At 51.5% G+C, this 27,780-nt stretch overlaps 2 protein-coding genes across 5 annotated transcripts in view; one reads left to right on the forward strand and one right to left on the reverse strand.

The window, feature by feature from the left end:
- SUPT6H (SPT6 homolog, histone chaperone and transcription elongation factor) overlaps nucleotides 1-18,239 on the forward strand; it is a 30,248-nt gene extending 12,009 nt beyond the window's left edge. Inside the window, exons 10-37 of the mRNA XM_037809367.1 lie at nucleotides 24-113; nucleotides 330-472; nucleotides 1,169-1,317; nucleotides 1,473-1,571; nucleotides 2,089-2,218; nucleotides 2,306-2,456; nucleotides 2,641-2,795; nucleotides 2,993-3,188; nucleotides 3,579-3,718; nucleotides 3,838-3,955; nucleotides 5,573-5,649; nucleotides 5,945-6,080; nucleotides 6,334-6,471; nucleotides 6,550-6,717; nucleotides 7,401-7,528; nucleotides 8,640-8,847; nucleotides 9,390-9,537; nucleotides 9,968-10,110; nucleotides 11,037-11,177; nucleotides 12,404-12,599; nucleotides 13,013-13,251; nucleotides 13,642-13,755; nucleotides 13,929-14,053; nucleotides 15,711-15,823; nucleotides 16,101-16,178; nucleotides 16,274-16,440; nucleotides 16,927-17,114; nucleotides 17,413-18,239. Of these exons, the coding sequence (XP_037665295.1) occupies nucleotides 24-113; nucleotides 330-472; nucleotides 1,169-1,317; nucleotides 1,473-1,571; nucleotides 2,089-2,218; nucleotides 2,306-2,456; nucleotides 2,641-2,795; nucleotides 2,993-3,188; nucleotides 3,579-3,718; nucleotides 3,838-3,955; nucleotides 5,573-5,649; nucleotides 5,945-6,080; nucleotides 6,334-6,471; nucleotides 6,550-6,717; nucleotides 7,401-7,528; nucleotides 8,640-8,847; nucleotides 9,390-9,537; nucleotides 9,968-10,110; nucleotides 11,037-11,177; nucleotides 12,404-12,599; nucleotides 13,013-13,251; nucleotides 13,642-13,755; nucleotides 13,929-14,053; nucleotides 15,711-15,823; nucleotides 16,101-16,178; nucleotides 16,274-16,440; nucleotides 16,927-17,114; nucleotides 17,413-17,599 (4,065 nt within the window). The 3' untranslated portion in view covers nucleotides 17,600-18,239. The remainder of the gene's footprint in view (nucleotides 1-23; nucleotides 114-329; nucleotides 473-1,168; nucleotides 1,318-1,472; nucleotides 1,572-2,088; nucleotides 2,219-2,305; nucleotides 2,457-2,640; nucleotides 2,796-2,992; nucleotides 3,189-3,578; nucleotides 3,719-3,837; nucleotides 3,956-5,572; nucleotides 5,650-5,944; nucleotides 6,081-6,333; nucleotides 6,472-6,549; nucleotides 6,718-7,400; nucleotides 7,529-8,639; nucleotides 8,848-9,389; nucleotides 9,538-9,967; nucleotides 10,111-11,036; nucleotides 11,178-12,403; nucleotides 12,600-13,012; nucleotides 13,252-13,641; nucleotides 13,756-13,928; nucleotides 14,054-15,710; nucleotides 15,824-16,100; nucleotides 16,179-16,273; nucleotides 16,441-16,926; nucleotides 17,115-17,412) is intronic.
- A 959-nt stretch (nucleotides 18,240-19,198) lies between these two features.
- Nucleotides 19,199-27,023, reverse strand: PROCA1 (protein interacting with cyclin A1). 4 transcript variants are annotated; one of them, XM_037809140.1, is made up of 5 exons: nucleotides 26,548-27,023; nucleotides 22,702-22,788; nucleotides 20,799-20,934; nucleotides 20,371-20,526; nucleotides 19,199-20,273 (listed from the first exon to the last, which is right to left on the reverse strand). In XM_037809140.1, the coding sequence occupies exons 1-5, from the start codon at nucleotides 26,672-26,674 to the stop codon at nucleotides 19,592-19,594; spliced, it is 1,188 nt and encodes a 395-aa protein (XP_037665068.1). In that variant the 5' UTR covers nucleotides 26,675-27,023; the 3' UTR covers nucleotides 19,199-19,591. The 4 variants fall into 4 exon arrangements, with proteins under 4 accessions (XP_037665068.1, XP_037665070.1, XP_037665069.1 ...); XM_037809142.1 differs by having other exon boundaries at nucleotides 22,635-22,788; nucleotides 26,548-26,687; XM_037809141.1 differs by lacking the exon at nucleotides 22,702-22,788.
- Between the last annotated feature and the right edge of the window lie 757 nt (nucleotides 27,024-27,780).

A 27,780-nucleotide genomic window follows, 5' to 3' on the forward strand; every position in this document is an offset into this window, starting at 1 on the left:
CTCTAGTCTCCTTGCCACTCTAGGTGCCTTTTATTGCCTTCTACCGAAAGGAGTATGTGGAGCCTGAACTGCATATCAATGACCTCTGGAGGGTGTGGCAGTGGGATGAAAAGGTAATGTGGATCCATGCCCCCCACTGTAACTAGGACTCAAGCCCTCCTGTCCATATCAGGTGCAGCCCAATTGCCCACCCCCACCCCAGGCCTGCCAAGCTCCCCCCACCCCCACCCCACCCCACCCTTGCCCCTTGGTCTCCTGTTAAGGAAAAAAGCCACCTTGGATCACCAGGGCTCACCACCAGTCCTCACTCCTGCCCTATCCTGCTCTAGTGGACCCAGCTGAGGATCCGCAAAGAGAATCTAACACGGCTGTTTGAGAAGATGCAGGCTTATCAGTACGAGCAAATCTCTGCTGACCCTGACAAACCTCTGGCTGATGGCATTCGGGCTCTGGACACCACTGACATGGAGAGGTAGCATATGCAGGGTTTGTTTCATTACAAGAAGCCCACAGACAATGGCAGGCCCCACAAGAGCAGTATTAACTTGCAGAACTCAGAGCATACGGCCCATCCTTCAGAAACCCAATTTGTCAACACATCGAAAGTGATCTTTCTGACAGGCAAGCTCATGTTATTCAGTTATCCTTATCGGTAAATGAAAGACAAATACCAATTTATTTACAAATTAACTGTTAAAAGAATCAAATAGTCATGTTTACTATTTTATACATTTATTCCCTGTAGGTAAAGTTACATGGGAAACCGAATTATAATCAGAAAGTAGCTTGGTGAGCCTAGAATCAGAGTTGGGGGGTAAGGTGGGAGAGGAGCTGATGATTTTAATGGCCAACATCATGAAACTGAGCTACCTGGAGGAACAATGGCTGTCTCAAGGACTTTGAACTTTGCTACCCTTATCTCCCTCTCTCTTTTTGCTTCCATCTCTAATAACAACCAATCACCATTTCTGTTTGGCATATTCCTTCTTTAAGATAACATGGTTGCAATTAAGTCACAGTCTGGGGCCATTGTGTGGTTTTTATAATTGGACATTATAGACACCCATCCTAGATGGGATCTTGCCTCATGGAAATCGGACCTCTTGTACCAGAACTGGGGTATACCCCTCCCCGGTGACAATTGAGGTCTTATGTCCCTTCCCTCCAGGCTCAAAGATGTACAGTCAATGGATGAACTGAAAGATGTCTACAACCACTTCCTGCTTTATTATGGTCGTGACATCCCCAAGATGCAGAATGCAGCCAAGGCCAACCGCAAGAAGCTGAAGCGTGTACGGGAAGAAGGAGATGAGGAAGGTGAGTCCTAAGAAAGAAAACCCAGGAGGTCTGATAGCCAAGACACCTCCAAGGATGCCCTTGGCTAGGTGCCTTTTGGGGCTTCTCTACATGTGTGAGATCCTTGGGAGTGATTGGAAGCTGGAGCGCTAACTCTCTTGGTGTTTTCTTCCCAGGTGAAGGGGAGGAGGCAGAAGATGAGGAGCAGAGGGGGCCAGAGCTCAAGCAGGCTTCTCGCCGAGACATGTACACCATCTGCCAGAGCGCTGGATTAGGTAAATGCTAGCTTGGGACCTGGGTGTTCCAGCTTTGAGCAAGGAAAGTTCCCTGATACTGGTGGCTAGGAAGAGGACTTAAAGGATATCTGGGCCAATCACCAATCCAACTCTGAACCAGAGTTCAGTTTATGGTCCCCATAAACGCTTGCTCCCCCCACCCACACCTCCCCCACGTTAGCGGTCCATCCTCGGCCTAAATTCCTAAAGCAAAAGGAAACTCACATACTCTGAAGGAGAGAGTCCATCCTGTCTTTGGGAAGTTTTTCTTTTAAGTTGTAACTTCCCCCTTAGTTCTAAGCCTAGATGTCACTTAGGAAGTATCCATCTTTTCTGCCTTATAACAGCCTGTTGGGTGTTTAAAGGTGGTTCTTTTCATTGTTCTCTGTCTGACATGCTAGTCCTGCTGCTTCATAACCCCTTTAAAATCTTGTACCCACAATTGCTACTTTAGATTCTGAGAGCCAAGAGGTTTGTCAGCCTGGCTCCTGCCTTACTTTTCCACTGTTTGCTTTAGATGGTCTGGCCAAAAAGTTTGGACTTACCCCTGAGCAATTTGGGGAGAACCTCCGGGACAGCTACCAGCGGCATGAGACAGAGCAGTTCCCTGCAGAGCCCTTAGAGCTGGCCAAGGATTACGTTTGCAGGTAGGCATGCCATAGGTGGCTGGTGGGAGGATGGGACTGAAGGCCAAGGCTGGCAGTCATCCCGCAGTTCAATCACTTTCCCCACAGCCAGTTCCCTACACCAGAAGCCGTGCTGGAAGGCGCCCGCTACATGGTAGCCCTGCAGATTGCCCGCGAGCCCCTTGTCCGGCAGGTTCTGAGGCAAACCTTCCAGGAGAGAGCCAAGCTAAATATAACCCCCACCAAGAAAGGTAGAAAGGTGAGCCAGGTAAAGGGCTTTGATCCAAGATGTGGCCCCTGCTCTCTATTTGATTGAACTGAGAAGTTTCTTGTCCTCACGCCTGGCTGAGCTGTCTGCCTGAGAGCGGAGAAGCATCTTTCTCCTGTGGCCAGGCCAAGCCCAGTCCAGCCAAGGGCTAATGTTTCCCTCTTGATGTGTACAGGATGTGGATGAGGCCCACTATGCTTATTCCTTCAAGTACTTAAAGAACAAGCCTGTTAAGGAACTGAGAGATGACCAGTTCCTCAAGATAAGCCTGGCTGAAGACGAAGGGCTACTCACCATTGATATCAGCATAGATATGAAGGGAGTAGAAGGGTAAGTGGAGCCCTGGGCGGGGGCTTTTTTGGGAGGGCTTGGTGAGGAGACTGTTGGAGGGAGCGGTCCCTGAGAAACGTGAACCACAATTTCAGAATCAAGCAAGTCATTGTCCCTTGTTCGCTCACAGCATTCATGGACATTTGGGACTCACTCCTTCTCCATTCCTGACACCACAGCTTTGTGTCTCTCCTCAGCTATGGCAACGACCAGACATATTTTGAAGAGATTAAGCAGTTTTACTACCGAGATGAGTTCAGCCATCAGGTGCAGGAGTGGAACCGGCAGCGCACCATGGCCATCGAGCGAGCTTTGCAACAGTTTCTCTATGTACAGATGGCCAAAGAGCTCAAGAATAAGCTGCTGACAGAGGCCAAGGAGTACGTCATAAAGGTGAGGACAGAGACTTGTGCTCTTCACTAGTAGGTATTCCCCAAACTAGAGGTGAGAGTGAGGACCATAGCTAATGGAGAAACAGTGGGGGCAAGTGGAGTATAATCTGAGAGGGGGTGAAACAAGGCCAGAGGGGTCATCTCCAGGACCTCCCCACTCTAGTGGCCTCTCCCTCCCTCTGCCCCACTCATCCATGCATTCTTTATTTATATAGCTGTTCTCTGTGTATACTCTCATGTTTCCACAAGTAAAGTATGCCTTCAAGTTGTAAGCCTACCAAGGATGAGGAACATGTGCAGTGTGAATATACATCTGTGCACACGTGCATGCATTTGTTTCCTTAGCACACTGACCCTCCTGACCATGATGTCTGCTGTGTCTCCTCCCCAGGCCTGCAGTCGAAAGCTGTACAACTGGTTGAGGGTGGCACCCTACCGGCCAGATCAGCAGGTAGAGGAAGATGATGACTTCATGGATGAAAACCAAGGGAAGGGCATCCGAGTCTTAGGCATTGCTTTCTCCTCTGCCAGGTAACTGCCCATCCCTGCCTCCCTGGCACCGTTCCTTACCTGTCTTCCTAATCTCACCCTTCCCCAGTTCATATTCTCATACTGCTGATTATTGCTCTGGTCTTCTCTCTGATCTGCAGAGATCACCCGGTGTTCTGCGCTCTGGTCAGTGGTGAAGGAGAAGTGACAGACTTCCTCCGGCTGCCGCATTTTACCAAACGGCGAACTGCATGGAGAGAAGAAGAGCGGGAAAAGAAGGCAAGTGTATATCTTGAGTACATCTCGTAATTCAGTGGGGATAAATGTTTGTGGTCTAAGCACCATCCTATGGAAGACCCTGATTATCTTTGACGCTTCTTCTGGGATAAATTTAGCTTCCCTGGGCAGTAGGTGGCACTCAAATTATCCGAAGCAGGATTTACTTCTGGCTTGAGGCCAGTTCCTAAGCTTCATGTGCTTCTGGGAGCTTCTGTTATTGACTGTTCCTAACAGCATCTGGGTCAGCCTGTTCCAGGAGCTGAAAGCCACAGAGGCATTAAGCCAAACTTTTCCTGCGTTAGCCACTTGGTGTCCCTTTTTCCAAGGAAAGAGGAATTTTAATTCATCTGGTTTGTTTACTTCTGGCTTTTTTTTCCTCCTAATGGCATCTTTCAATTTTATTGAGAGAGAGCTCTTTTCTAAAAAGAAGTACTTCTTAACATACATCTATTTTTTTTAAAAGTCTCAAAATAGAGATTAGAGTTATCCTGACTACCAGGCTGTGGTTCCTTTTAAATAAGACGCAAGTGTGTTTAGTTGTCCACAATCCAAGTATAAGCCAGAAGTATAATAGTCTTAGAAAATATTAACAGGTGTATAATACTCAAACCAGAGGTCCCAGGCTCCTTGTTTTGTGTTCTGGTCAGACAACATGTGATGCATCATGTCCAGCTTTGAGCTTTCTGTTTGAAGAGGGATGAAGACTTGGTTTAGGTGCCCACCCCATTGGGCATGTGGTTATACAAGAGGCCATCTGTACCTGGCCTGGCTGGATATGAGGGATGACTGGGAGGTGTTGAATTCTTCTTGTTAAGAAATTAATAGGGAAGTTGAAAGCAGCCCTAAGACTCGGATGCCCTTCCAGGAAGGATTTTAAAAAACAACAACAACAGCATTATGGATGGAGGTCCAGGAATTTTAGAGGAATGTTACTAGTGAGACATTCCCTGTGGCCCAGATAAGGCCAATCATCAGTCTTACAGTATGTGCCATGCTCTGCTCTTTGGGAATACTATTGCCACCCATACATACTTACAATCCTACTACACTCTGATTTTCAGCAAAAGTCACACATCAGGATGAAATAGCTATCAGCAAACCATAAGGAGACAACTAGGTATGTGAGGCACTGGAAATTAAGGCATAAGGAACTGTAGTAGAAACTGGGCATCTTTAAGCTAAAGAAGACTTAGGGAGACATACTTGCTATGTTGACCTTTTTGAAGGGCCCTCATCCCAAAGAGGACAGGAACCAGTTCTCTGTTTTGCTTGATCAAAGCTAGGACCAGTGGCTACAGGGAGACAAGTTTTTGTTCACAGTAAAGGAGAGCATTTTCCTAACTGTCCTTCAGACCTGGCTACTAGTATCCCGGAGTGGGGTACTAATCTGTGGAATGGTTAAGCAGAGACAGTGTAGCCATTCATCTTTCAAGGATGGGGCAGGAATGGATCCTTGGTGGCAGGTGGGACCAGATACTGCCTAAAGATGCTTCCAGTGTTTACTGTTCTCTGTTCTTATAAGGTCTTATAAGATCTCGAGCTAAACAGGAGGAGAGAACTGCTTGAAATCGTCCTATCCCTATCAGATCCATTCAGCTCCAATTTTTTTCAATCCAGGCTCAAGACATTGAAACCTTAAAGAAATTTCTTCTGAATAAGAAGCCTCATGTGGTGACAGTTGCAGGAGAGAACAGGTAGGGGTGTTTGGGATTGGGTGTGACCCAAAAGTCCCTCTTTCCGTGTTGTTGAATCTGGCATATACCTGTAATGCAGAGTGGGCATGTGCCTGTGTAGAGCCTTGATGATACACCCATTACCAGGGTCTGGGTCTATTCTACTTCTCCACAGTTTCCTACTATCCCTAAATGTCTCTCTTGGAGTTCCAAAGCCCTTTCTTTCCTTCCCCCTGCATCCCAGCCATGAGATTATCCATCTCTGGGAAAATGCCTCTCCAGAAAGAGCCCTGACCAACATTCTTCATTCCTGCAGAGATGCCCAGATGTTGATCGAGGATGTGAAGCGCATTGTGCACGAGCTGGACCAGGGCCAACAGCTGTCCTCTATTGGGGTGGAGCTGGTTGACAATGAGTTGGCCATTCTCTATATGAACAGCAAGAAGTCCGAGGTAATACTGGAACCCCACTTCCAGGGCCTGCTGGAGTGACTACTATCAATCTCAGACTAAATAGGGAAACAAACCTGTTCACTTACATTGTAGAGGTTTTCCATTTTGTCAGTCAAGGTGCAAATTGGGGGTCTCAGGAAGAGGGATCCCAGGAGGGAAGAGACAGTGACTGAAAGCCAGAACAATTTGAATTCCCCCTTGATATTGGAGCTGGGGGCACTCTCAGAGCCTGCTGATCCTGGTTTGACTCTAGGCAGAGTTCCGGGATTACCCTCCAGTGCTGAGGCAGGCCGTCTCCCTGGCCCGGCGCATCCAGGACCCTTTGATTGAATTTGCCCAGGTGTGCAGCTCTGATGAAGACATCCTCTGTCTCAAGTTTCACCCTTTGCAGGTGAGTAGCATTTGACAGGCAGGCCCAGCTGGGCAGAGCAGCACATAACTTTAATCCCTGCTTGCTGTATGTCGCCAGGAGCATGTGGTGAAAGAGGAGCTGCTGAATGCCTTGTACTGCGAATTTATCAACCGAGTCAACGAGGTTGGGGTCGATGTCAACCGTGCCATTGCCCACCCTTACAGCCAGGCCCTGATCCAGTATGTCTGTGGCCTGGGACCTCGGAAAGGGACACACCTCCTGAAGGTAGGATTGAGTTGAATCAGAAAAAAAGAAAAGTTACTGTTTTATTCAGCCTTTCCACTGAATACACTAATATCATTTGACAAACCATGAAGGCCAAGGTCAGAGAGGTAAAGCGACTTGTCCAGAATCATTCAGCTAGTGAGTGGACCTCAAGCCCAGGTGACCAAAGCTGTTCTCCCCTGCTGTACTGTACTGACGCATGGGAAAGAGAGCCCTTAGCCATGATTTAAAACAGATGGAGGAAAGCAAGGGCATGCTAGACACAGACTTAAGGCTAGTGGGTTTTTCCACTGGGAAGAGAAAGGGTTTCAATCAAAGAGCTAGGCATACAGAGAGCTTCAAAAGTATTGGTAAATAAAGTTAAAATGTATATATGTATTGGTAATATTCTTTTTCTTAAGATGGTGAGAAGTCTGGAGTGTATATTGCATTATTCACTTTTATACTGTACATTAATTATAGTCTTTGGTAGTTTTCCATAGTTCATTAAATGTAATGTATGTAATGGTAGATGGAATAGTGTAATGCTCAGTGCTATATATATATGTGTGTTTGTATGTATGTATGTACTTTGGGAAGTGGGGGCAGAATTCCCCTTATGGGGCTCTCACAGAGACCTGAAAGCAGACCAGGGAGGTGGGGCCTGCTTACCTCCCTGGCTCACTCCAGGCCTTTTCCCCCAGATCCTGAAGCAGAATAACACCCGGCTGGAGAGCCGGACCCAGCTGGTCACCATGTGCCACATGGGTCCCAAAGTCTTCATGAACTGTGCCGGCTTCCTCAAAATCGACACGGCTTCCCTGGGAGACAGGTGATGCCTCTGCCTGGGCAGGCCAGGAGAACTCCCTAGGGCTTTGCTTTGGGGTTTTAGGGTATTAAGGCTGCCTAAGGACCACAAGCCATTTAAGTTAGGAAATGTTTTAAAGCAGAGATGAGGAACTTTTATAACGTCAAGAGCTACTGACCTATGGAAAAGATCGGTTCAATCATACGAAGCTTTTTTAAAAAGAACTAACATAGTTTATACATGAAGAACAGAAAACACAAGATTTTGTCAGTAAACCCAAACTTGTTTTGTGGATATGGTTTATTGTGGTCAGATGAAGGTGGGAATAGCAGGGGCAATGGAAAAGGAATGTGGGGATATAAGGAGATAAGGAAGGGGGAGAGAGATCCAGTATGTTTTGAATTGATGTTATTGCGAGGAAGTTCTACTCACTTGGACTTTGGACTTTACTATTGACCTCTTCCTCTCCAGAAGTAATCAACTCAGTCTTTGGAGGATCTTTGCCACGGGCACATAGCTCCTCATTCAGTAATGGAAATCAGTGGGGAAATAGGCTTCAAGTTCTAAAACTTCATTTTCCACCCAGCTTTGCTGTAACACTCCACGAATAACATAGGTCCATGTGAGTGCACGGGCAAGAACAGCCTGGGAAGGCTTTATGGGGGAAAATAGCTGGCAGCAAATTCTCCAAGGTCTTTTTCCCCCCTTTTGCTTTATCTTATTGTGAAACTTGTATACGTTCATTATATGAAATTCAACATAACAAATATTATGCAGAAAGTGGAAGTCCCCCATAATCCCACCCCCCAGAGATAACTACCATAACAATTTGATGTATACTACAGTTTTTCTAAATTTTATTTTTGCTATGCATTTACTAACTACCCATTTAGTACAAAAATGGAATCATATGGTTCATAGTGTTTTGCAGTGCATTTTTCACGTATCATTATATTGTGGCCATCTTTCCATGTCAGTGCACATAGACCTCTCTCATTTCTTTTTAATAACTGTATAAAATTCCATTGTATGAAGGTACCCTAATTTATTTAACCAGTTCCCTGTTGGTGGACACTTGGGTTGGTACCAGAAGCTTCTTGTTCTATATCCTGCCCCTTTTCTTCCTCCCTTTTAGCACTGACTCTTACATTGAAGTCCTTGATGGTTCCCGTGTCCACCCTGAGACCTATGAGTGGGCCAGGAAGATGGCTGTGGATGCTCTGGAATATGATGAATCAGCCGAGGATGCCAACCCTGCAGGGGCCCTGGAAGAGATATTGGAAAACCCAGAGCGACTCAAAGACCTGGACCTCGATGCCTTTGCAGAAGAACTGGAGAGGCAGGTGGGTGGCTGTGCAGAAGGCCTGATGCAGAGACCATCCCAGGTGGCCCAAGGGGCCTAGTTGGGAAGAGACGTGGGCAGCAAGTCTCCACAGCCACCCTGGTACTATTAGTTTGGGAGACTTGATCTTCTTTTCTCCCTGCTCGTGCTGTCCTGGGTTCCTCAAAATGTTTTCAGATGGTCTGTTGTGGAGCCAAGGAAATACCTCAGATACTATTAGAGAAATTATGGGGGAAAGGAGGGAGCTGGGAGGGTGTTAGAGTTTCTTTTTAGGCCCTCTTTCCTCCTTTCTAACAGAGCTGCTTTGCATCTATCTGTTTTACACATTGAGGGGTTCATGAAGCATTTTAGTTACAGAACAGTGTTCGTGGCCAAGAAAAAGTTGCAAACTTCCTTTGGTAAATGTTGAAGGGAAAGAAGAGCAGAGAAAGCCCAGCAGAAGCCACTTGGCTTGTTCCTTTTATTGAAATCACAAATCACCCCCATCCCCTGTGGCTCAGGTTGGGGAGCAGTTGCAAGGCTCTTAATGGGCTTCTTTCCCAGGGCTATGGTGACAAACACATCACACTGTATGACATCCGGGCAGAGCTGAGCTGTCGGTATAAGGATCTCCGGACAGCTTACCGCTCTCCCAACACAGAGGAGATCTTCAATATGTTAACCAAAGAAACACCAGAGACCTTCTACATTGGTAAGTTCTGGGTCCGTTTTATAGTTGGAGGGGGATATGACTAGGGTAGGGGGTGCAATTATTGTATGTACCAACCAAACATCCATTCCAACAGAATGAGGCAGGTTTGTGTGTACAAGGGAAAGACACAGGGGAGCTTTCAGAAAGATTGTAGAGCGCTGAACTGGAAGTCAAATTATGCTTCTCGTCTGCTGTGGGATCTTCATAGAGTCACTCTTATAGGCTACAGTCTTTCCTATCATCAACTCAGGGGAAGATCCTCTCCCTTCCCAAAGATGTAAAGGACATCAGTGGAGATAGATGGAGATGCTATAAGACAGACAGATGGTCCGTCCCTGAATGCTTGGTGGGATGAAGTCACCTGTCCTGTTTGCTAAGCCAGTCCCTATTCTCTTTTTCCCTTCCCTGTCCTCCTCTCCCCTTCCTCCAGGAAAGCTCATCATCTGCAATGTCACTGGCATCGCCCACAGGCGGCCACAGGGTGAAAGCTATGACCAGGCCATCCGCAATGATGAGACAGGGCTATGGCAATGCCCCTTCTGCCAGCAAGACAACTTCCCTGAACTAAGTGAGGTGTGTGCTGTGGTGCTAACTTAGGCTGTGGATTTCCTTGATTAAACAATCTCGGTACCCTAGAAAGGAAATCAGGAATTGGGATGTTTTAGATGATGTCTTACCAAACAAAGTACACAAAGGAAGAAGAGGGGTAGAACACATGGAGGTTTACTATGGAGGCCCTCGAAAAGCTAGTTTGAAGTTATCCGTTTGCCTGTTTTTTTTTTTCTGGCTCTATCACCTCAACCTTTAATACTCAACTTTTAACCCTATTCTCTAGACACCTAGCTCAACCAGATTAGGGAAATGAGGTTTTTAGTTTTTTACCTACAGGCCAGGCACAGTCTCCCTGTAACATGCTAGTTAGAAATTATTTGTAGGCTCCTTTACATTTTTCCATTGCCCACAACATACATTTTAATTTTTTCCCACATTCTTGTAGACATCATCTGCCTTTCTGATGGTCAGGAGTCCTTAAAGCACCCTGATAGCTTTTTCTAGGTCTTCAGTTGTTATTAGGCATGAGTTCCTTTGCATGAGATTATCAAAGGGACAGTTTTTCAACTCCTTCTAATGGGAGACGCTGATGTGATTTGCCCAGGATATACAAAAATTCAAAAAAAGTATTCTGAGCAGATGGACGTAGATGCTCCTCACAGGACCCTGGGTCAAAACGAAGTGGGAGGGGCCTCAGATGCTAGAGGGACATAATGGTTAGATAAACATAAAGACTCATCTGGATAACCAGTGGTGCCAAATGCCAGTTATGAGTCAGAGTTACCGGTGTTCAGATTCTCTCTTGGCAGGTGATTAAGTTGTTGTGTTTTCAGGCCATGATGCCATTGTCAGTGGTGAAAGAAATTACAACAGCATGATGGCTTTTTTCTGAATGTGTGATCTCCAGAATTAGAATGATTGAGTTCCTCTCCTCATGCCCTTTTCAGGTGTGGAACCACTTTGACAGCGGTTCATGCCCAGGCCAGGCCATTGGTGTCAAAACACGGCTAGACAATGGTGTCACCGGCTTCATCCCCACCAAATTCCTCAGTGACAAAGTGGTAAAGCGGCCAGAGGAGCGAGTGAAGGTAGTTGCCTGACTTGGCTATGACATCTAGTGCAATGTTCAGCCCCTGAATTGGGCTTACCTTAACTTTGGGCTCCCGTTACTAGCAGTTAGGCTCTGTTCCCAGTGGCTACTGGTGGGGAAAGTTTCAGGGAGAATTTATAACTAGTTGAAAAAGCCAGAATGAGAAGCATCTGAATGAGTAGCAGCTTTTGTTCACTGCCTTTGTGAACTGTCAAGTTGCCAAGCCTTTGGGTGAGGGCTTTCTCTCCCTGTGTGGGAATTGCAGCTTGGTCCAGCAGGCAGGAAGCACAGGGCCCAGCATTGTGTGCTGAGAAACAGAAAAGGCCCTGCCTGTTCTACTGAGGCCAGGCAGTGCTGCCCAAGGAGATGGAAAAGGATGGATGGCACAACCCCTGTGCACAGAAAGCCTGTGAGGTTCTACAGGCAAAACCAGATGTCACCCAGAAAGAACATTTAAATAGTCTCCACATGAGAGAGTTTGGAGTAAATCTCTAGGCCCCCTTTCTGTTCTAGTAGTCTCCTGCCAAAGCTGTCATTTATTATGCCTGCACTAGATAACAGCACTTGACATTAAAAATGTTATCTCTAATCAAGTTTTGAGGGCAAGGAAACTCAGGTTCAGAGAAATTTGAGTGTCTTGTCCAGGATCACCCAGTTTGTAAGTGACATGGCTGGCATTCACACCCAGATCTGCCAACTCCAAAGCCCATGTTATTTCCACTGAATCACACTGCTCTTGTTCCCTGGTTCTGAGGGTTGTGAACTCCTGAGAGGTAGGGACTTAGGAGAGTAGGGGAAGAATTCCTGATAAGTGAAGCTAGGGTAGCCAAGCAGAGGGACTGGCTTTTGCCACTGTTTAGCTATGGAAGGACGCAGGTCCAGGGGTAAAGTGTGAAGAACAGGTAATATTTTGCCCACTCCTCAAAGAAAAGGGGAGAGGGCAGCCAGACAATAACTAGGTAGCTGTATGGGAAAAGCAATAGTACCAGTGACAGGGTGGACCCTAGTAGGCTCCAGTTGGTTTTCCTGCCTAGAGTGGGAGGGATCGGTGTAGACATCAGCAGACCAGATTCAACCCCAGTCTCTGCTCTGCCACTCAGTAGCTGGGTGGCTTTGGGCAAGTCACCCACCTCTCTGCCTGGACTTTGGTGTTCTCATGTGGAAAAAGGGGCATCGGGCTAGATAACCTCTGTCCCTTCCAGCTCACATGTTCTGTGGATCTAGGTGGGAATGACCGTGCACTGCCGCATCATGAAGATTGACATCGAGAAGTTCAGTGCAGACCTGACCTGCCGCACCTCCGATCTCATGGACAGGAATAACGAGTGGAAGCTGCCCAAGGACACCTACTATGATTTTGATGCTGAGGCAGCAGACCACAAGCAGGAGGAGGACATGAAGCGGAAGCAGCAGCGGACCAGTGAGTGTGCCCCGCCCCATCGCTCTGCACCCTGAATCTTGGCAACTCTCCCCCTGCCGGGCGGCCGCAACACACACAGGCTGCCTTACCCCTGGGCCCGGCCTCCCATGGGCGAGGCTTCCCAGCTTCGAGTGCCGAGGCCTGGGCCAATCATGAAAGTGTCACTGGCAGGGCTGGAATCCAGGGCCTCTTGGTTCCATTTTCTTGCCCAGTGCACTGTGGCTCTTAAAGTTCCTTCCATTCTCAGCATTCTGGGAACCCGGGTCAGCACATTCTCCACATTAGAAAATCTTGGCTCAGAGAGAATCTGTCTCAGAATGCCTTAGTAGGTCAGAAATTAAGCCCCAGTTGTCCCATTGCTGTCAGCGCCTCACCCCATCACTTGGTCTCTACTTCTTTTCTGCCATCCTCAGCATACATCAAGCGAGTGATTGCACACCCATCCTTCCATAATATAAATTTCAAGCAAGCAGAAAAGATGATGGAGACCATGGACCAGGGTGACGTGATCATCCGACCAAGCAGCAAGGGTGAGAATCACCTGACAGTGACCTGGAAGGTCAGCGATGGCATCTACCAGCATGTGGATGTCCGGGAGGAGGGCAAGGAGAACGCCTTCAGCCTGGGAGCCACCCTGTGGATCAACAGCGAGGTGAGAGCCAGCCCCTGCCTCCCTCCCAACCCCACTCCTCTTCCAGAATAGGCCAGTTCTAACTGCTTTTGCCTGCTGTTGGTATGCATCATTTGTGCTAATAGCTAAGCAGAGCCGAAAGACAGGAAGTTGTCTGTGAAATGAGTCATTTGATCTCAATTTGGTGTATTTTGCCTCCATCTTCCCTGTCCTCCAAATTTTAAAATAGACTACCTAGAGAGGACCAGTTGGGGAGGAGAAAATAATAGAGGGGACTCTGCAGTGGAGTAGGCTACAGCAGGGCTGGGAAGCCTGTTCCAGGGCAGCCCACCCACCCCAGGTGGATTTGGTGAGGGGCAAGGAGTCTCAGTTCTGGCTGTGACATGTTGAGCCTTTTCCTTCTTCCCCCAGGAATTTGAAGACCTGGATGAGATTGTTGCCCGCTATGTCCAGCCCATGGCTTCCTTTGCCCGGGACCTTCTGAACCACAAGTATTACCAGGACTGCAGTGGTGGGGACCGCAAGGTGAGCCCAGAGCCCTCTGAGGGATGACACCCCCCAGGGACTTAGGATTTACAGTTTCCCTTCAGTCTAGGGATGCTGAGGTGGTGAAGGCCGTGTACATCATCATGTACGCGCCAGACCTTGTGCACCAAGCATGCTGCTAGCCCAACCTCTCCCCCTCATTCTACCCCCAGAAATTAGAGGAGCTGCTCATCAAAACTAAGAAGGAGAAGCCCACCTTCATCCCTTATTTCATCTGTGCCTGCAAGGAACTGCCCGGCAAGTTCCTACTGGGATACCAGCCCCGGGGTAAACCCAGGTGAGCACTGGTGCTGAGAAGGTGCTGCCGCCGGGGTCCACAGATAGGCCAGGAGGGGAGTTTGAGACCCCCAAGCAGTACTCACTCTGCTTCTGCCTGACTGCCTTTCTCCTCGTCTGTTTCCAGCGGAGGTGGAGGATGGAGGTGGGGAAAGAGGGTAATGATTAAGAGGCAGAGGTTCCCCTGAGTAGGATGCACTCATCAATCCTATGAAAAAGGAATTCTCTTCACCTCATCTCCCTCCTAGGGAGGGATCACCAGTTACTCTGACCTGGTTGGCAGAGATCGGAGGCCAGCACACTGGTCTCTCCTTTCCACCCTCTGCTTCACCCTCACCAAGGAATTTCGGCACATTGTGGCTCACTGTTGCTGTAGTTGCTAACTCTTTTTCCTCTCAACCGCCTGTTCTGCCCCTTTCTGTGTGTGGCTGGCAGGCTGGCCTTCCTAAGGTATTGCTTCATCTGGGTCTCGTTAGTGCTCACCCTGGACTTACAGAACAAGCCGACTTCCTTAGCCCTGCTTCTGTGTCTGTAACACAGGCCTTTTCTGTCCCAGCCCCACTCCCATCCTCCCCTTGGTCCTTGACCAGGGCATATGTATTTGATCCCTGTACTGGCTGCGCGTAATGCTCAGCTTTGACTCTGATGGGACTCAGAAGCCAGGTGACAAGAACCCTAGACTGTGGACTCTGTGCCATCTGGGGCATAGCTGGAATGTTGTGCTCATTTGGGGGAAGCCCTTCCTAACTGACTCACTAACGTGCTTACAGAGGATGGCAGCCAGGGCTTGGGGAGGCTGGAAACTATATCCCATGAGGAACAGTTGAGGAAACCTAGAGACTTTTAACCAGGAGCAGAGACAACATAATAGCTTTCTGTGGAAGGGGGAACAGACTCTCCTTGTATTGTAGAACTAAAAACATTTGAATAGAAGATTTAGGAAGCAGATTTCAGTTGAATACAGGTAAACACTTGGCAATACTTAGCATGGTATGACGGCTCAGTAGCCGTCCTTTATTGAGCACAGTCGCACTTAGATATTGTGATTGGTGCTTTATGTACATGTTTCATTTAATCCTCACACTCACCCTGTAGGAGGTTTAAGTGCTGTTATTCTCCTTTTACAAATGAGGAAGCTGCAACTCCGTTTAGTAACTTGGTGCTAAGTCACGTCGCTGGTGAGTGGCAGCGCTAAAACAGGCCGGAACCAGGTCTGGACCCAGAGCCCACCCTCTTAACCATGCTACTGCTCTGCAGAAGTGTTGGGTGAGGGCACACCAGTCACCTCCCAGGGGCGCTACAGAGGGCCCTGCTTATGAGGAGTTGTCCTTTGCTGCCCTGGGAGGCCCCTTGCAAGCCGACATTCTGTGACCCGTCTTTCCCTCACCTGCGGTGCCCGGTCACGGTGGCTTCCTCTGCTCGCCCATGGGTAGCACGGAGGGCTGCTGACCACGTGACCTGGACTGTGCCCTGCCGTGTGCAGTTCGTCTCCCCATTCAGAGTGCAGCTGCCCTCTCCAGGGCCAGGGACTGGCTCCTTCATCTCTCCTTTTCCCCAGCACCTGGTGTGGCTACTTCACATGGTGGAGATCTGTTCTGGCCGCTCTCTCGAGGCTGGCCCAACTGGTATCTGATGCATGTTTCCTTCCAAAATCCCAGGATAGAATACGTGACGGTGACCCCGGAAGGATTCCGGTACCGGGGCCAAGTCTTCCCAACTGTGAATGGACTTTTCCGGTGGTTTAAAGATCATTATCAGGATCCTGTACCAGGTGAGCTCTCCTCTTCCCTGACTTGAATGGTGTGGTTGAAGGGACACCTGGAGCCCAGGGTGATCACTGGCCTTGAGGGGAGAGTGACACCTAGGCCATCATTGCATCTGTCTCACTCTTACTCCAGCCTCCTAGAAGCAGGGAGCATTTCCATCCCCTTTGCCTGTGCAGCTTCCCTTCCTCCCTCCAGCTACCCTGTCCCTCCCCAGCCCCCTGAATCGTGAAACCACAAGTGGGTTTCAGGAGGGATGTACCTAACCATAGCTACTTCCCGCAGGCATCACCCCCAGTAGCAGCAGCAGGACCCGGACGCCCGCCTCTATCAACGCCACCCCAGCCAACATCAACCTCGCAGGTGAGGGGCTGGGCCCGGGGCTGGGGCTGGGGCTGGGGGTGGTGGGAGGGTGGAGCTAGAGAGATGCTCACCCTGTCTCCTGCCTGTGCTTTCAGACCTGACGCGGGCTGTGAACGCCCTGCCCCAGAACATGACCTCACAGGTGTTCAGTGCCATTGCTGCCGTGACGGGCCAAGGACAGAACCCTAATGCCACTCCAGCCCAGTGGGCCTCCAGCCAGTATGGCTATGGCGGCAGTGGAGGGGGCAGCAGCGCTTACCATGTACGTGGCTTGGGGAGGAGGCTCCCTGCAGGGCGGGGGGAGGGGGGCAGGTAAAGGGAGTGGTCATCCTTTGCCAGCCCATGCCCATGGACTGGCCTCTGGCACCGCCTGTCACCAAGGGTTTCATATGTACAGATGCCGCCATGGCCTTGGGCACTGTCTCCAGCAGATGTTCCTTTTCCCCAGGACCGTCTGAGGGGAAAGGGAAAGGAGAGGACCTTAAGGATCTTGAGGATTCTGATCCCCCCATCTTAGAAACCTCAGATGGTTGGGAGTTGTGGGCCCCATCATCATGCCAGGTCCTATCCCATCAGCCTCCTCCTGGTGGCCAGACATGCTGCCATGTCTCCTGTTCAGAACCTTTGCTCAGGAGAGGGCCAGTTGGAAAGCTCTGGGCTGAGGCCAACTTTGCAGCTTGCCAGAAAGTCTCAGCAAGACCAAATAAGCTCAGAGGCTATTCCCACTTAATTGTCCATCCCTTCCCAGGTGTTCCCAACGCCAGCCCAGCAGCCAGTGGCCACACCACTGATGACCCCCAGCTACTCCTACACAACCCCAAGCCAGCCCATCACCACACCGCAGTACCACCAGCTTCAGGCCAGCACCACCCCCCAGTCAGCCCAAGCCCAGCCCCAGCCCTCATCCAGCTCCCGGCAACGGCAGCAGCAGCCAAAGTAAGTATATGAACCACAGCACAGAGGCCAAGGGGCTTAGACCAGGTGGGTGCTCTGAATACCCTGTGAGCCCATGATCTAAGTGAGTCCCCAGGGGGACTGGTTTCTGGGGAACAGAAGAGGGCAATGTGGTAGCCGGCTCCAGCTGCTTCTACCTCACCCCAGCAAAGGGGCTACTGCCCACAGGTGTAAGGTCCCTTTCTGCAAGTTAGGAACCTGTTAGTGGTTGGTGGGAAGGCTTCCTTCTGTTGAGTCCCTAGAGAGTCCTGATCTCAAAAGCCCTGTCTTCCCCTCCCAGGTCCAACAGCCATGCGGCCATCGACTGGGGGAAGATGGCGGAGCAGTGGCTGCAGGAGAAGGAGGCCGAGCGGCGGAAACAGAAGCAGAGGCTGACACCTCGGCCCTCCCCCAGCCCCATGATCGAGAGCACCCCCATGTCCATTGCTGGCGATGCCACCCCGCTCCTGGACGAGATGGATCGGTAGGGGACCTGCTCCTCGGACTCTGGTTACCTCTGAGGCTGGAAGAGACCTGGCCACCCGCAGCTCGCGCCCTGCCCCCTCCTTTTCTGTCCATAAAGTGGCGTGAAGTGACGTTCTCTGGTGGTCAGCCTGGATGGGTGACAGGCTGGACAGCCTTGCGAACTTGAGCTCTGTGTACGCTAGGCAACAATTCTCCCACTTCAGGCCCTCGCCAACCACCTGCCCTGGACCAGGCTGGGAGGGGAGTGTGGCAGGGAGGAGGAGGAGGAGCAAGAAGAGGAAGAGGAAGATGAGAACGAGAGTGGAACAGTTTTGTATTCTACTCCCTATAAGCCATCTTGAGCTTCTGCCCCCACCTGACTCTGGGCTGGGACGGGGGCACCAAGCTCAGCACATGAGTCTCCCCTAACTCTTACGGGGAGAGGGATGCTATTTATTCAGTTTGGGGCAGGAGGGAGAGGAGGGAAAGTATTTCTGGCCCTGATGCCAACAGTTCCGGTGGCTGCTCAAAGCAGGAGAGAGGGGACCCAGCTGAGCAGCGCTAACCTGCCCAGCCCCCGCCTGGCCACCTTCACCCACCTGCTGCCGCCGCTTCCTGCCTGTTGTTTGAATAAACAGTGTTTCTACAAGAGCACTTGCCGAAGCCTCTCTCTCCAACTCTCAGTTCTTTGAGGGGTGGCTTTCAAGGCAGTGTTTGGAGCTATAAGGACAGCTCTTCCGGTCCCTCCAAAAGGCAGTGATTCATAACAATTAGGAGCTGGCGGTTTCTAGATCACCTCCCCGCACCACCTCTTCCTAGCCCTGCAGCCTGGTGTGAGCTTGATGTCTCTAAGCCTGCTTTCCCGCCTGCGGAATGGAGGTGGTGATACCTACACCATGGCTTGCCGTGAGGACGGAGATATAACGTGTATGAAGTGATTAGCCCAGTGCCTGGTCTCTCATAAGCCTGTAAGACACGTTCACTGCTCTTCGTATACTCACTCACACCCAGCCACCCCAGCCACTGTGCTGCCCAGCTATTGGAGAAAGGGTTTCTGGGTTTCTTAATAGCTCCTCTCTTCCCTTTTTGCCAGCTGGACCTTGGTCTTCGTTTCTGACAATTCACCTCTTCCCCTTCCCTCCTTCTCTGGCCCTGGAAAAGGGAGCCTGGGTGTTGTGGGGAGGCCGGCCTGGCTTCCCAGGCAGGGACCAGCCACTTCCTGGCCCTGGTTCCTTCCCCCAGCCCCGCCGCCCCTTTGGTTCTGGACTCCTGGCTACTCCCTTGTGTTTCTTCACAAGGGCTTCTTCTCACAGCTTTGAGGGTCATCGCTGGGGCTCAGTAGAGAAGCCAGGAAAGGCCACTGCTGTCCGAGCTGTTACACTCCTCCCCCTGCTTTTCTGCATTCAAGATCTCTCTGCCAGGAACTCATTTCTACTCCCTTGACCACAAGAGGTCTACAAGGGCCCAGCAGGGGCAGGGCCATGCCAGCTGGGAAGGTCCTGTCTCCTCTAGTGCCATGAGCATCTCCTGGAGCAGGTGGAAGCCTTGGCAGACCCTCGTGGGGCTGTCCTGGTCCCCACCTTCCTGAGGGCCACTTACAGGAAAGGACAGGCACAGTGGCACGGAGTGGATCAAAAGGTTCAATTTATTTTGGGTTATCACTGCAAACAGTACTGCCTGTCCTAGAAGCAGAGTCCACACAGATCAATCTCCCAGTAGAGGAGAAACCCTCCTTCCCACCCCCAACTTAGGTGTGTGTGCTCTTCTCCTGTCTTGGTCCTAGGATGTTAAGAAGAAACAGCTGTAACACTTCCTTCCCCCCAGTAGAATAGTGTCTCCTTCCCACTCACCTTCCCGTGGACTTCTTCTGGAAAGCTGGAGCGCCCTTCAGGAACCCCTGCATCCCTGAGACCCTCCCCCACCCCAGAAGAAGCCCAGTTGGAGGGAGAGAGAACAGCAGCAGGGGGTTGGCTACAAGCTTGATGGCATTTATTCTTCACCCTGGTCCCCCGGCCTCAACTGAGATTGGGGTTCGACACTGGGGGAGATTTCCTCTTGATTACCTTCCTGACTTGTGAGACCTTTGGCCCATTCTTCCTGGCCTGGACTGTGTTCTTCTCTCTCTTCTTGGCTGTCAAAGACTCCACAATGTCCTCACTGGAGGGTTCCTCCTGCCCGGCATCGTTGTAGCTGTCCTCACTCTCCAGGTCTTCCCGGCTTTCCGGGCTGGACTCGGACATCCTGGCCAACTCTCTTGGGCTCAACGATCTGCTCAAGTCTGGAGGTGAAGACTGTGATTTAACCGGGCTCTTCTTCTTAGTCAACTTGCCTTTCTTGACTTTTTTCTTCAGCTTGGCCTTCTCCTTATCTGTGTCCTCCTCCTTGTCTTTCTCTTTTTCCTTTTTCTTCTTTACCTTCTTGATCACCTTGCTGCCCTGGCACTTCCCTGTGGGGCTCTCGGAGCGCCAGATGGTGATGGGCGCTGCCGAGTCAGGGCTACTGGTGGTGATGCCAGTGACCGTGTCAGTGCCTGGGTCAGGGGGTGTGGTGGCAGGCCCCACCTGGGTCGGAATGGGAGGCTTGCTCACTTCTTCCTCGTCCTCCTCCTCTTCCTCTTCATTTAGGTCATCTTCCCCGAACTCATGGTGGATGGGATGATGGATCACTGCCACAGAGATGGGCCTGTAGCTTTTGCACCTGTAGGGGACAAGGGGCGGGAGACAGGATGTTGACAGGGTCGGGGGCAATGCCCAGTAGAGCCTCCTTTTTCCCCCGCCAGCCTGCCGGCACTCACCAGCCATACCAGACCCGTTCCACACACTGTTCTGGGATGAGCTCAAAGCAAGGGGTCTGGATGATGCTGAAGCAAGTTGAGCCCCCATCTCGGGGATGGATTTGGTCTGCATCCTGGGAGCTGCTGCTGTTGGCTTTCTCTGAGCATTCTTTCGCCCTGTTACACACAGGACTCTCAGCCTGCCCCCCAGGCCTCTGCGACTCCCCAGGGCCCAGAGCAAGATGCCTGAGGGTCAGTGGGCTTCCGCTGGGCTCTGCCCCGGCTGCCAGAGTACCTCCTCTCCGGAGCAGAGCCAGGTTTAGAACCCTGGGGCTGGGCTGGCAGTGCCGGGTCAAGGCTGGAGCGGGGGAAGTTTGGAGTCTGGCTCTGCCCAGGAGTCTCTACTGAGCTGTGGGTCTCCCCCACCCCCCCCCAAGGAGGGCCCTTACCTGGAATCACAGTCACAGTGGCTGACGGCATGCAGGTGCAGGTTGCAGTGGCTGTAGTCGGAGGGGAAGGGGTGGATGATGTGCCCTGTACACTGATTGTGTTTCCAGCAGCACCTGTCAGCCTCCTTGGATTCACCTGAGGGTGTGGGGGTCAGGGTCACTGGGGCAGCAGCAGCCTCCCCCAGGGCCTCCCTTCCCACTCAGCTCAGTCTAAAGGCCATACCAAAGTCACCCACCACCATGTCCCTGCCTCAGACCGTGCCCAGGGCCCTGAGCCCAGTAGGAACTCCAGGGGCCAGCACTCCCCCTTCCCCATCCACCACACGAGCCCCTGCCCCCTGCAGACTCTCAGGGAAGCGCCCGGTGCTGTGCCTGATACACAGGCCCTCCCCCCCTTACCGTCCTGTGGCATCCTGCCTCTTCCCCACCATTGATTCCTGCCTGCACCCCTCAGCCAGCTGCTCAGGGTTATCAGCCACCCTCCTCCTCCGACTGTACTTAGAAGACCCTCTTGACATGGCAGCCCATGGAGCCGGAAGCCCCACTGAGAGTCCCGAGACTGCAGCCGGCCACAGCAGCCTTAGCTCCTATGCCAAGTGCACAGGCCCGTGAGCCTGTGGCCAAGCCCCCAGCCTCTGCAGCCTCTCTGTCCCAACCCCTGTTGTCACACAGTGGCCTCCTGAGCCTGGAGAGGAGGTAAAGCCAACCCCACCCTACAACCTATTCCCTCTCTCTCACCTTACATCACTTCTTAGACTCTGGTCCCTTCTCTTTCCCCTCCTCCTTTCTTCTCCAAGCCCCTTCTTTCTTCTCTCCTGACACCTGTGTCATGCCCACTCTTTATTCCTTTCCTTAAACTCCCATTCCCCATCCATTCTCTCTCCCTAGTCCCTAGAGCCCTAGACTTTTGAACAACCCACCTAAGGCTCCAGTCTACCCCTCGGGACACCATCCAAAAAGTAAGCCCATGAGGTGACCACACGTGTCACTCATAGCCTGAGAGCCCAAGGCCCCCACACTGGGCAGGGGACAAAAAGGTGTCGAACACACCTCCCTGGGCAGCCTTACTGCCTGTTCCTTCCAGACACAGCTCCACCCTGGCCCACAGGAGGAAGGGGCAGCCACCAAAGAGTTGCCATGGCAGCCTGGCACGCGGAGCTGGGGCTTCTGGCTCCCAACAGGCCCCGAGCAGCATGCTTCTGTCCAGCCCCACAGTGGGGAGATCCGGGGCGACACCTCCCGCTGGCCACCAGCCAGGAATTAACCCGGGCTGTGGGTGTGGTGACCTAAGTGGCCTTAATGCTTGAGCCTTGCTCCATATTCCACCTCCTTCCCCTCCCGCCACGGGATGTGAGGTTCCCAGGTCCCTGCCACACCCCTGGCCGCCTCAGTGGCCTCCCTTTCTGCTTGCTGTCTTCCTGTGCCCTTTCTCCATCCTGGGGGAAATAAGGAAGGGATGGATGGCAGGACCTGGCTGGAATATCACCGCCGTGCTGCTGACCTGGGGCAAAGAACAGCATACTGGCAAGTGCCCTGAACTTGTGGTCAGACAAACTGCACTTCAAATTCTGGCTCTGCGACTTACTGGCTGGGTGACCAAAAGTAAGTGACTCAACCTCTCTGATCCTCTGTTTCCTTATCCACAAAATGGGGTGGTTGTAATACCCGTTTCACATGTTGGTTGGGAGGACTTGATTCAGGATGGGACAAGTATTTGTTCACCATAAAGTGCTATACAAAGGAAAGGGGGGATTGTGGCATCAGGAGGGGATGGGGTGGGGGTGAGGGGCCTGGGTAACCCTTTCAGAACTAAGTACTTCCCTCCTTCCCACCTACCACCAGGTCTCAGCTTTCCCAAGTGGAGGGTGGAGGGAATCCCAGGGAACAGATCCCATGGACACACCTTCCGAGGAGAAGGCAGATGCATCAGTGGTGGATGCTGCACCAGCCGGCAGGTGTCCTCTCTCCCAGCTGGGTAACCTGTTTATATCTGAGAGAGCACAGAGTGGCAGCGGCAGCAGCAGCCCCACCCCACACCATTCAGTCACCAAAAGTTTTTGGAAAAGTCCCCGGGTGTCAGGCCTCAGGGGCATCCTAGAGATGGAGAGACTTAAAAAAAAACACCCAAGGAAACTGGGGGTGAAGAGAGAGCGAGGGGGAGGTCCTTGAACTGACAGTGACAATGGTGTGATACAGACACTGATAGAAGGAGAAATGGGGAGAGGAGGCCCAAGGGGGCACAGAGCAAAGGCTCCTACTGCCACTGGAAGACTTCTTGGAAGAAGCATCTTCGGGGCTGATTCTGGAGTGGGAAATAGAAGTGAGCCAGAGTGTAGGCAGAGAGGGGCAGCTCCAGAAATTGCTCCAGGGCTTGTGGAACCTGGTCGGAGGATGTGTCTGAGCCAACCTTCAACTGGAGCAGCAGCCCCCCAGCCATCAGCAACCAGGGGATACAATCTGCCACTTTCCCTTTCCTTCCCACAGCTAGCTTTGTCCTTTGGGGCATCAGAGGGTGAACCCTGTTTAAGGAAGGGAAGCTGGCTGCTTGAGGACTTCAGCCAGGCCTCAGTGGCACTTGGTCATCCTACAGGTCCCTGCTCAGCTGCTTTTCCAGTTCCCTACAGCACAGTAAGTACTAAGCATGTATTAAATGAATGGACAAACGAATGAGAGAATGAAACCTCAAGAACTCAAAACTCCTACCCCACTACTGTTCCCCTCAGCAGATAACTTCACCTGCATTACCTGTGGCTGCTCCCACACTCACCAACTTCTCTACTATGGGAAGAGACGGCCTTCCTTCCTCCTCCCCAAAGCACCTGAGCTCTAGGTCCCAGCCAAAATTTTACCTTCTCCCTCTGGCTTTTTTCCAACAGGTTATGAATATCTTTAAACAAAATATTGTTTCTGTCTCTACCACTGCATACCCACCCCCTTCCTTTTCATTCCAAGTTTATTCACTCATTCATTCGACAAAATGGCATCAGTGAAAGCGGCCCAGTTTGTAGCTTCAGTGAGCTGGAGGGTCCACCGCTTCACCTCTTGATCCTTCCACTCCAGCCACATGCAACACTGCCATCCCAGTCCCTCCATCAGAACAGCCCAAGCAAAGGCCTCCAGTGATTTCCTAAGAGCTCATTCCTGTCGCATCTCATTGATCCTACTAGCCAATCAATTTTTTTATTCTTTAAACTCTATTCCTTTGGTTTCCATGACAAAACTTTCTCATCTTTCTCTTCCTTCTCTAATTTCTTCTGCCTCCTTTGTTGTCTCTTCTTCCTCTGCTGTGCCTCTTAAATTTTTGTAATTACCAGGCTTCTGTCCTTGGCCCCCTTCTCAGAAGACTCTATAAGTTAGTCCTGGCTAATGTCATCCAGACCCATGGTTTCAACATCCAGCAAAAAATGAACTCCAACCCAGACTACTTGTCTGATCATATAGCCAATATTCTCACAGACTTCCCCCAAACCTCTTAAACTCAGCATATCCGGTATAAACCTACCATCTTCTCCCTACCCCCCATGAGCCTCCTCTTCTTGTATCCTCCATTACAGAGAGCAACACACACCTAAGCTAGAAACCTGGGGATCATCCTTCCCCTCACAACCACATCAACTTGGTGATCAAGCCTTGCCTTTCCATGGCCCCTTCCCCATATCTCTTGAATCGATCTGTCTTGGTTCAGACCATCATCGCCGACCTAGATAACTCCAGTAAACTTCCTGGCCTCCCTGCCTCCTGTCTCACTACTCCATTCCTCACAATGCAGCCAGACTGGATTTTCTAAATTGCCAGTTGGACCACCATATCCTATTGCCTTCAGGATCAACTGCAAACTCCTTATCATGACATAAGAGGCCTCCAGGACCAAGGCCCTGGTTCCTTCTTCAGTTGTCAGTTCCTCCCACTCATCCCTCTCTCCTCCTACTTCTCACTCCTCCATTTCTTCTCACCTGCAGCCCATTCTCCAGAAATGCCTACTTCTCTTGGAAAGAACGCTATCCAAGTAGAAAGACCACACCCGCCTTTGTGCCCCTTTACCCTGCCATAGTACTTGGAACCTATGACATCCACGTATTTACTTTGGAGAACATTGAGAGCAAGGCCCATATTTCATCTGCTTCTGTATCCATAGAACCGGGATATGGAAGGAGCTCAGGAAATGAGGTTGATAGTCTGAATCAATGAATGAGTAGAAGAGAATAAACCCCTGATTCAAGCCACAAAGAGGCTTTGGTGTTGGAGACTCCACCCAGGGTTCAAGCCTGGGGCTTTTCTAGAGAAACAGAATTGGCCCAGGATGAGCAACTTCTCAATTCCAGGAACTGTCCTGGAAAAAAATATGCCTTTGATTCTAAAGCCTCACCAAAACCCATTCCATGGATGGGGACACAGAGAGAGACTCAGAACAAGTAACTTGTCCAAGGGCACAAGTTAATAGATGGCAGAGATGGGTTTTAAACCCAAGTCTTCCTGGCTCCCCAGCCTGTGCCCTTTTAGTTCTGTCTTCTTAAGGTTGGCTGGGGAGACACATACAACCAAAGGATCACTCCATGTGTTATGAGTCCCACAGTCAAGTCTCAAACCAGGAGTCAGCTCCCTATCTAAAACCTCCTGTCCTTCCTGCTGTATACCCTCCTACTACAACCATTTTTTAACTCCAAGACTGCCAATTCCTCAGCCTCTGGTTTGTATTCAATCCTGGCTCTCCGTAGCCCCTTATCCAACCTGGACCCTAAGGTCAGGCCATTGGGGCCTGAGCCGGGGTCAGGATTCAAACTTGGCTCTGACTCCACCCACTGCACCTGCTCTCCCCAGAGTCACCATGAAAGAGGCCCATACCCAGGTTCATAGCCAGTTTATTTTCCACTGACTCTGTGAATGGGAGGAAGGCAAGAAGGCCAGCAGTGGAGAAGGACTTAGTGCTGAGGGAGGCCATCTGCTCTCTAGTTCCTCAGAGGGCAGAACTCCTGCAGCAGGAGGGATTGAGGTTGGACATAGGGGGAGCTTGGTAATGAATGAGGAAGGTGATAGCTGGGAGAGGGAGGCATGTGGTCTCCCCGGTGGGGCGTTAATCCGGGGCGCAGAGCCTTACAAAGAACTCACAGGTGATGCTCATTTGTACAGAATCCTCCCCGTCCAGCGGGCCGAGGAGCTCCCCTCCTCGCGGCACAGGGGTTGGATTTCCAGGTTGGGCACCAGAACAGCCGAACTGGGGCAAGGAGGGAGGAAGGGAGGGACCAAAGAAGGGAGGGACCAAAGAAGGGAGGGAAGGAAAGGGAGAAAGCAAGGGAGGGGCAGTAGTGTGCACGCGTCTCCTGGGAAATGCTGCCCTGGCCCCGCCCCCATCTGGAGACGATTGTGAAGTCACGCCTGGAATCCCCAGACTCCTTCCCGCCCTCGGGGTCTTGGAACCGCGCTTCATGGGCGGTGGCCCGAGTCCTGCTGCACTACAGCCAGGAGTTGAAGCTCCGGCTTCTGAGGAAACCGAACCCGCAAGCGATCCTGTTAGGTCCTCAGGACCCCAGATGTCAACATAACTGGCCCTAGGCTCGACATGAGCCCCGCTCCCCGGCCCTAACTCCGCCCCAAGCTAGCCCTTGGCCCCACCTCTCTAGTCAGCAGCCAGTCTTCCGGTCTCCACCCTCCTTGAGTCTTCAAGCTTGTTCCCCAAGGCCACGCCCCCAGCTTGAAACCCACCCCAACTCTTCTGCCCCGCCCACTTCCTTACCCTTGCTACTGGACTCACCCCAGTCATCGGCCTTGCACTCGATCTCTTCATTGCATTCGGTCTCTTCCTTGCACTCGTTCTCTTCCTTGCACTCGGTCTCTTCCGTAAACCACCTTTCAATCGTCAGTGTCGTCCTGACCCACATCGCTTTCAGACCAGTTCTTCGTCTCTACCGAACTTTCTCCTCGCAGAAGTCCAACCCTGAACCTCAGCTTGGCCAAGCCCTCAGTCCAACCGTAAACTCCAATCTCAGCTTCGCATAATGCTCAGCCCCCAGCTCAGCTTCATGCTTTCCCAGTTCCCCCCTCCCACCTCCTCCAACTCTAGGCGGGGTTGTCTTCCCAGACCAAGACTAAACTTTAGCCTCGTTCTTCATCCGGGGTCTCCAGCTCCTCCCTGGCCCCTCTTTGTCCCACCTTTAACCCTAGCACCTCCCCTTTCTCTCAGGACTAAACCGCTCAGGCCCAGCCCTCAGTCCCATCCCTAGTTCCTCTCCAGACCTAGATCCAGCTCAGTCCTACCCCCAGATGCTAGCCCCGCCCCAGCCCCGCCCTAGCCCGTCTTTAGCCCCGCCCCAGGCGGGCTCTCAACCTCACACTTAGGCTCCGCTCCCCGCCCCCTCCGAACCTGGCACCATCCCGCAGCTCCGCCTCCCAAAGCCCCGCATCCCGGCTGTTTCCAAGTCCCTCCTGCTCCGGCAGGAGTTCTCGCTCTTTCTGCCCGCAGGCCCCGAACTCTCGGCTGCGGATGGCTCCCGGTCCCCCTATGGCGGCCCCGCAGCCCTCCCTCCTAGCCACCATGGGGCAACCTGTCCCAGAGACATTAGTGCCCAGTAAAAGAATTCGTTTGCCTCTCCATAGGCTTGGCCCACCGGAGAGCAGAACTGGATGCGTTCATAGTAGCCCACTACCCACCCCTCTCACCCACACGCACCTCATACCCTTAAGTGCAGCACACACACACACTGCAAGTGTACACATCACACACATAATGCACATGAAGAAGCTACTCGCCGCAGACAAATACAGTATGCACACCGGCACGTGCCCCTCCCAGGCATCACACAGAACACAGAGCCGTGCCTCTGCTCCCCAAACACTCCACAGCACAAACACCCCACACCAGTACTAGTGCAAGCTTCACATGCACACACATTGAGCTGACAGGCTCTGCAAATGGCAAGAGGTGAGGAGCCTGGACCCAGCACTGTGGGACTGAGAAAATCTTCTTGACCAAAAGGGGGAAGAGAGA

Source organism: Choloepus didactylus, chromosome 18 (genome assembly GCF_015220235.1).
Source record: "Choloepus didactylus isolate mChoDid1 chromosome 18, mChoDid1.pri, whole genome shotgun sequence".
NCBI classification, from domain to species: Eukaryota; Metazoa; Chordata; class Mammalia; order Pilosa; family Megalonychidae; genus Choloepus; species Choloepus didactylus.

Coding starts and splice junctions, on each gene's coding strand:
- PROCA1 (XM_037809140.1), bottom strand. CDS start 26,674: ATGTGGGTCAGGACGACACTGACGATTGAAAGGTGGTTTACGGAAGAG. Junction 22,789..26,547: donor GTGCAAGGCCGATGACTGGG/GTGAGTCCAGTA, acceptor GTGCTCTCTCAG/ATATAAACAGGTTACCCAGC. Junction 20,274..20,370: donor GAACGGGTCTGGTATGGCTG/GTGAGTGCCGGC, acceptor TGTCCCCTACAG/GTGCAAAAGCTACAGGCCCA.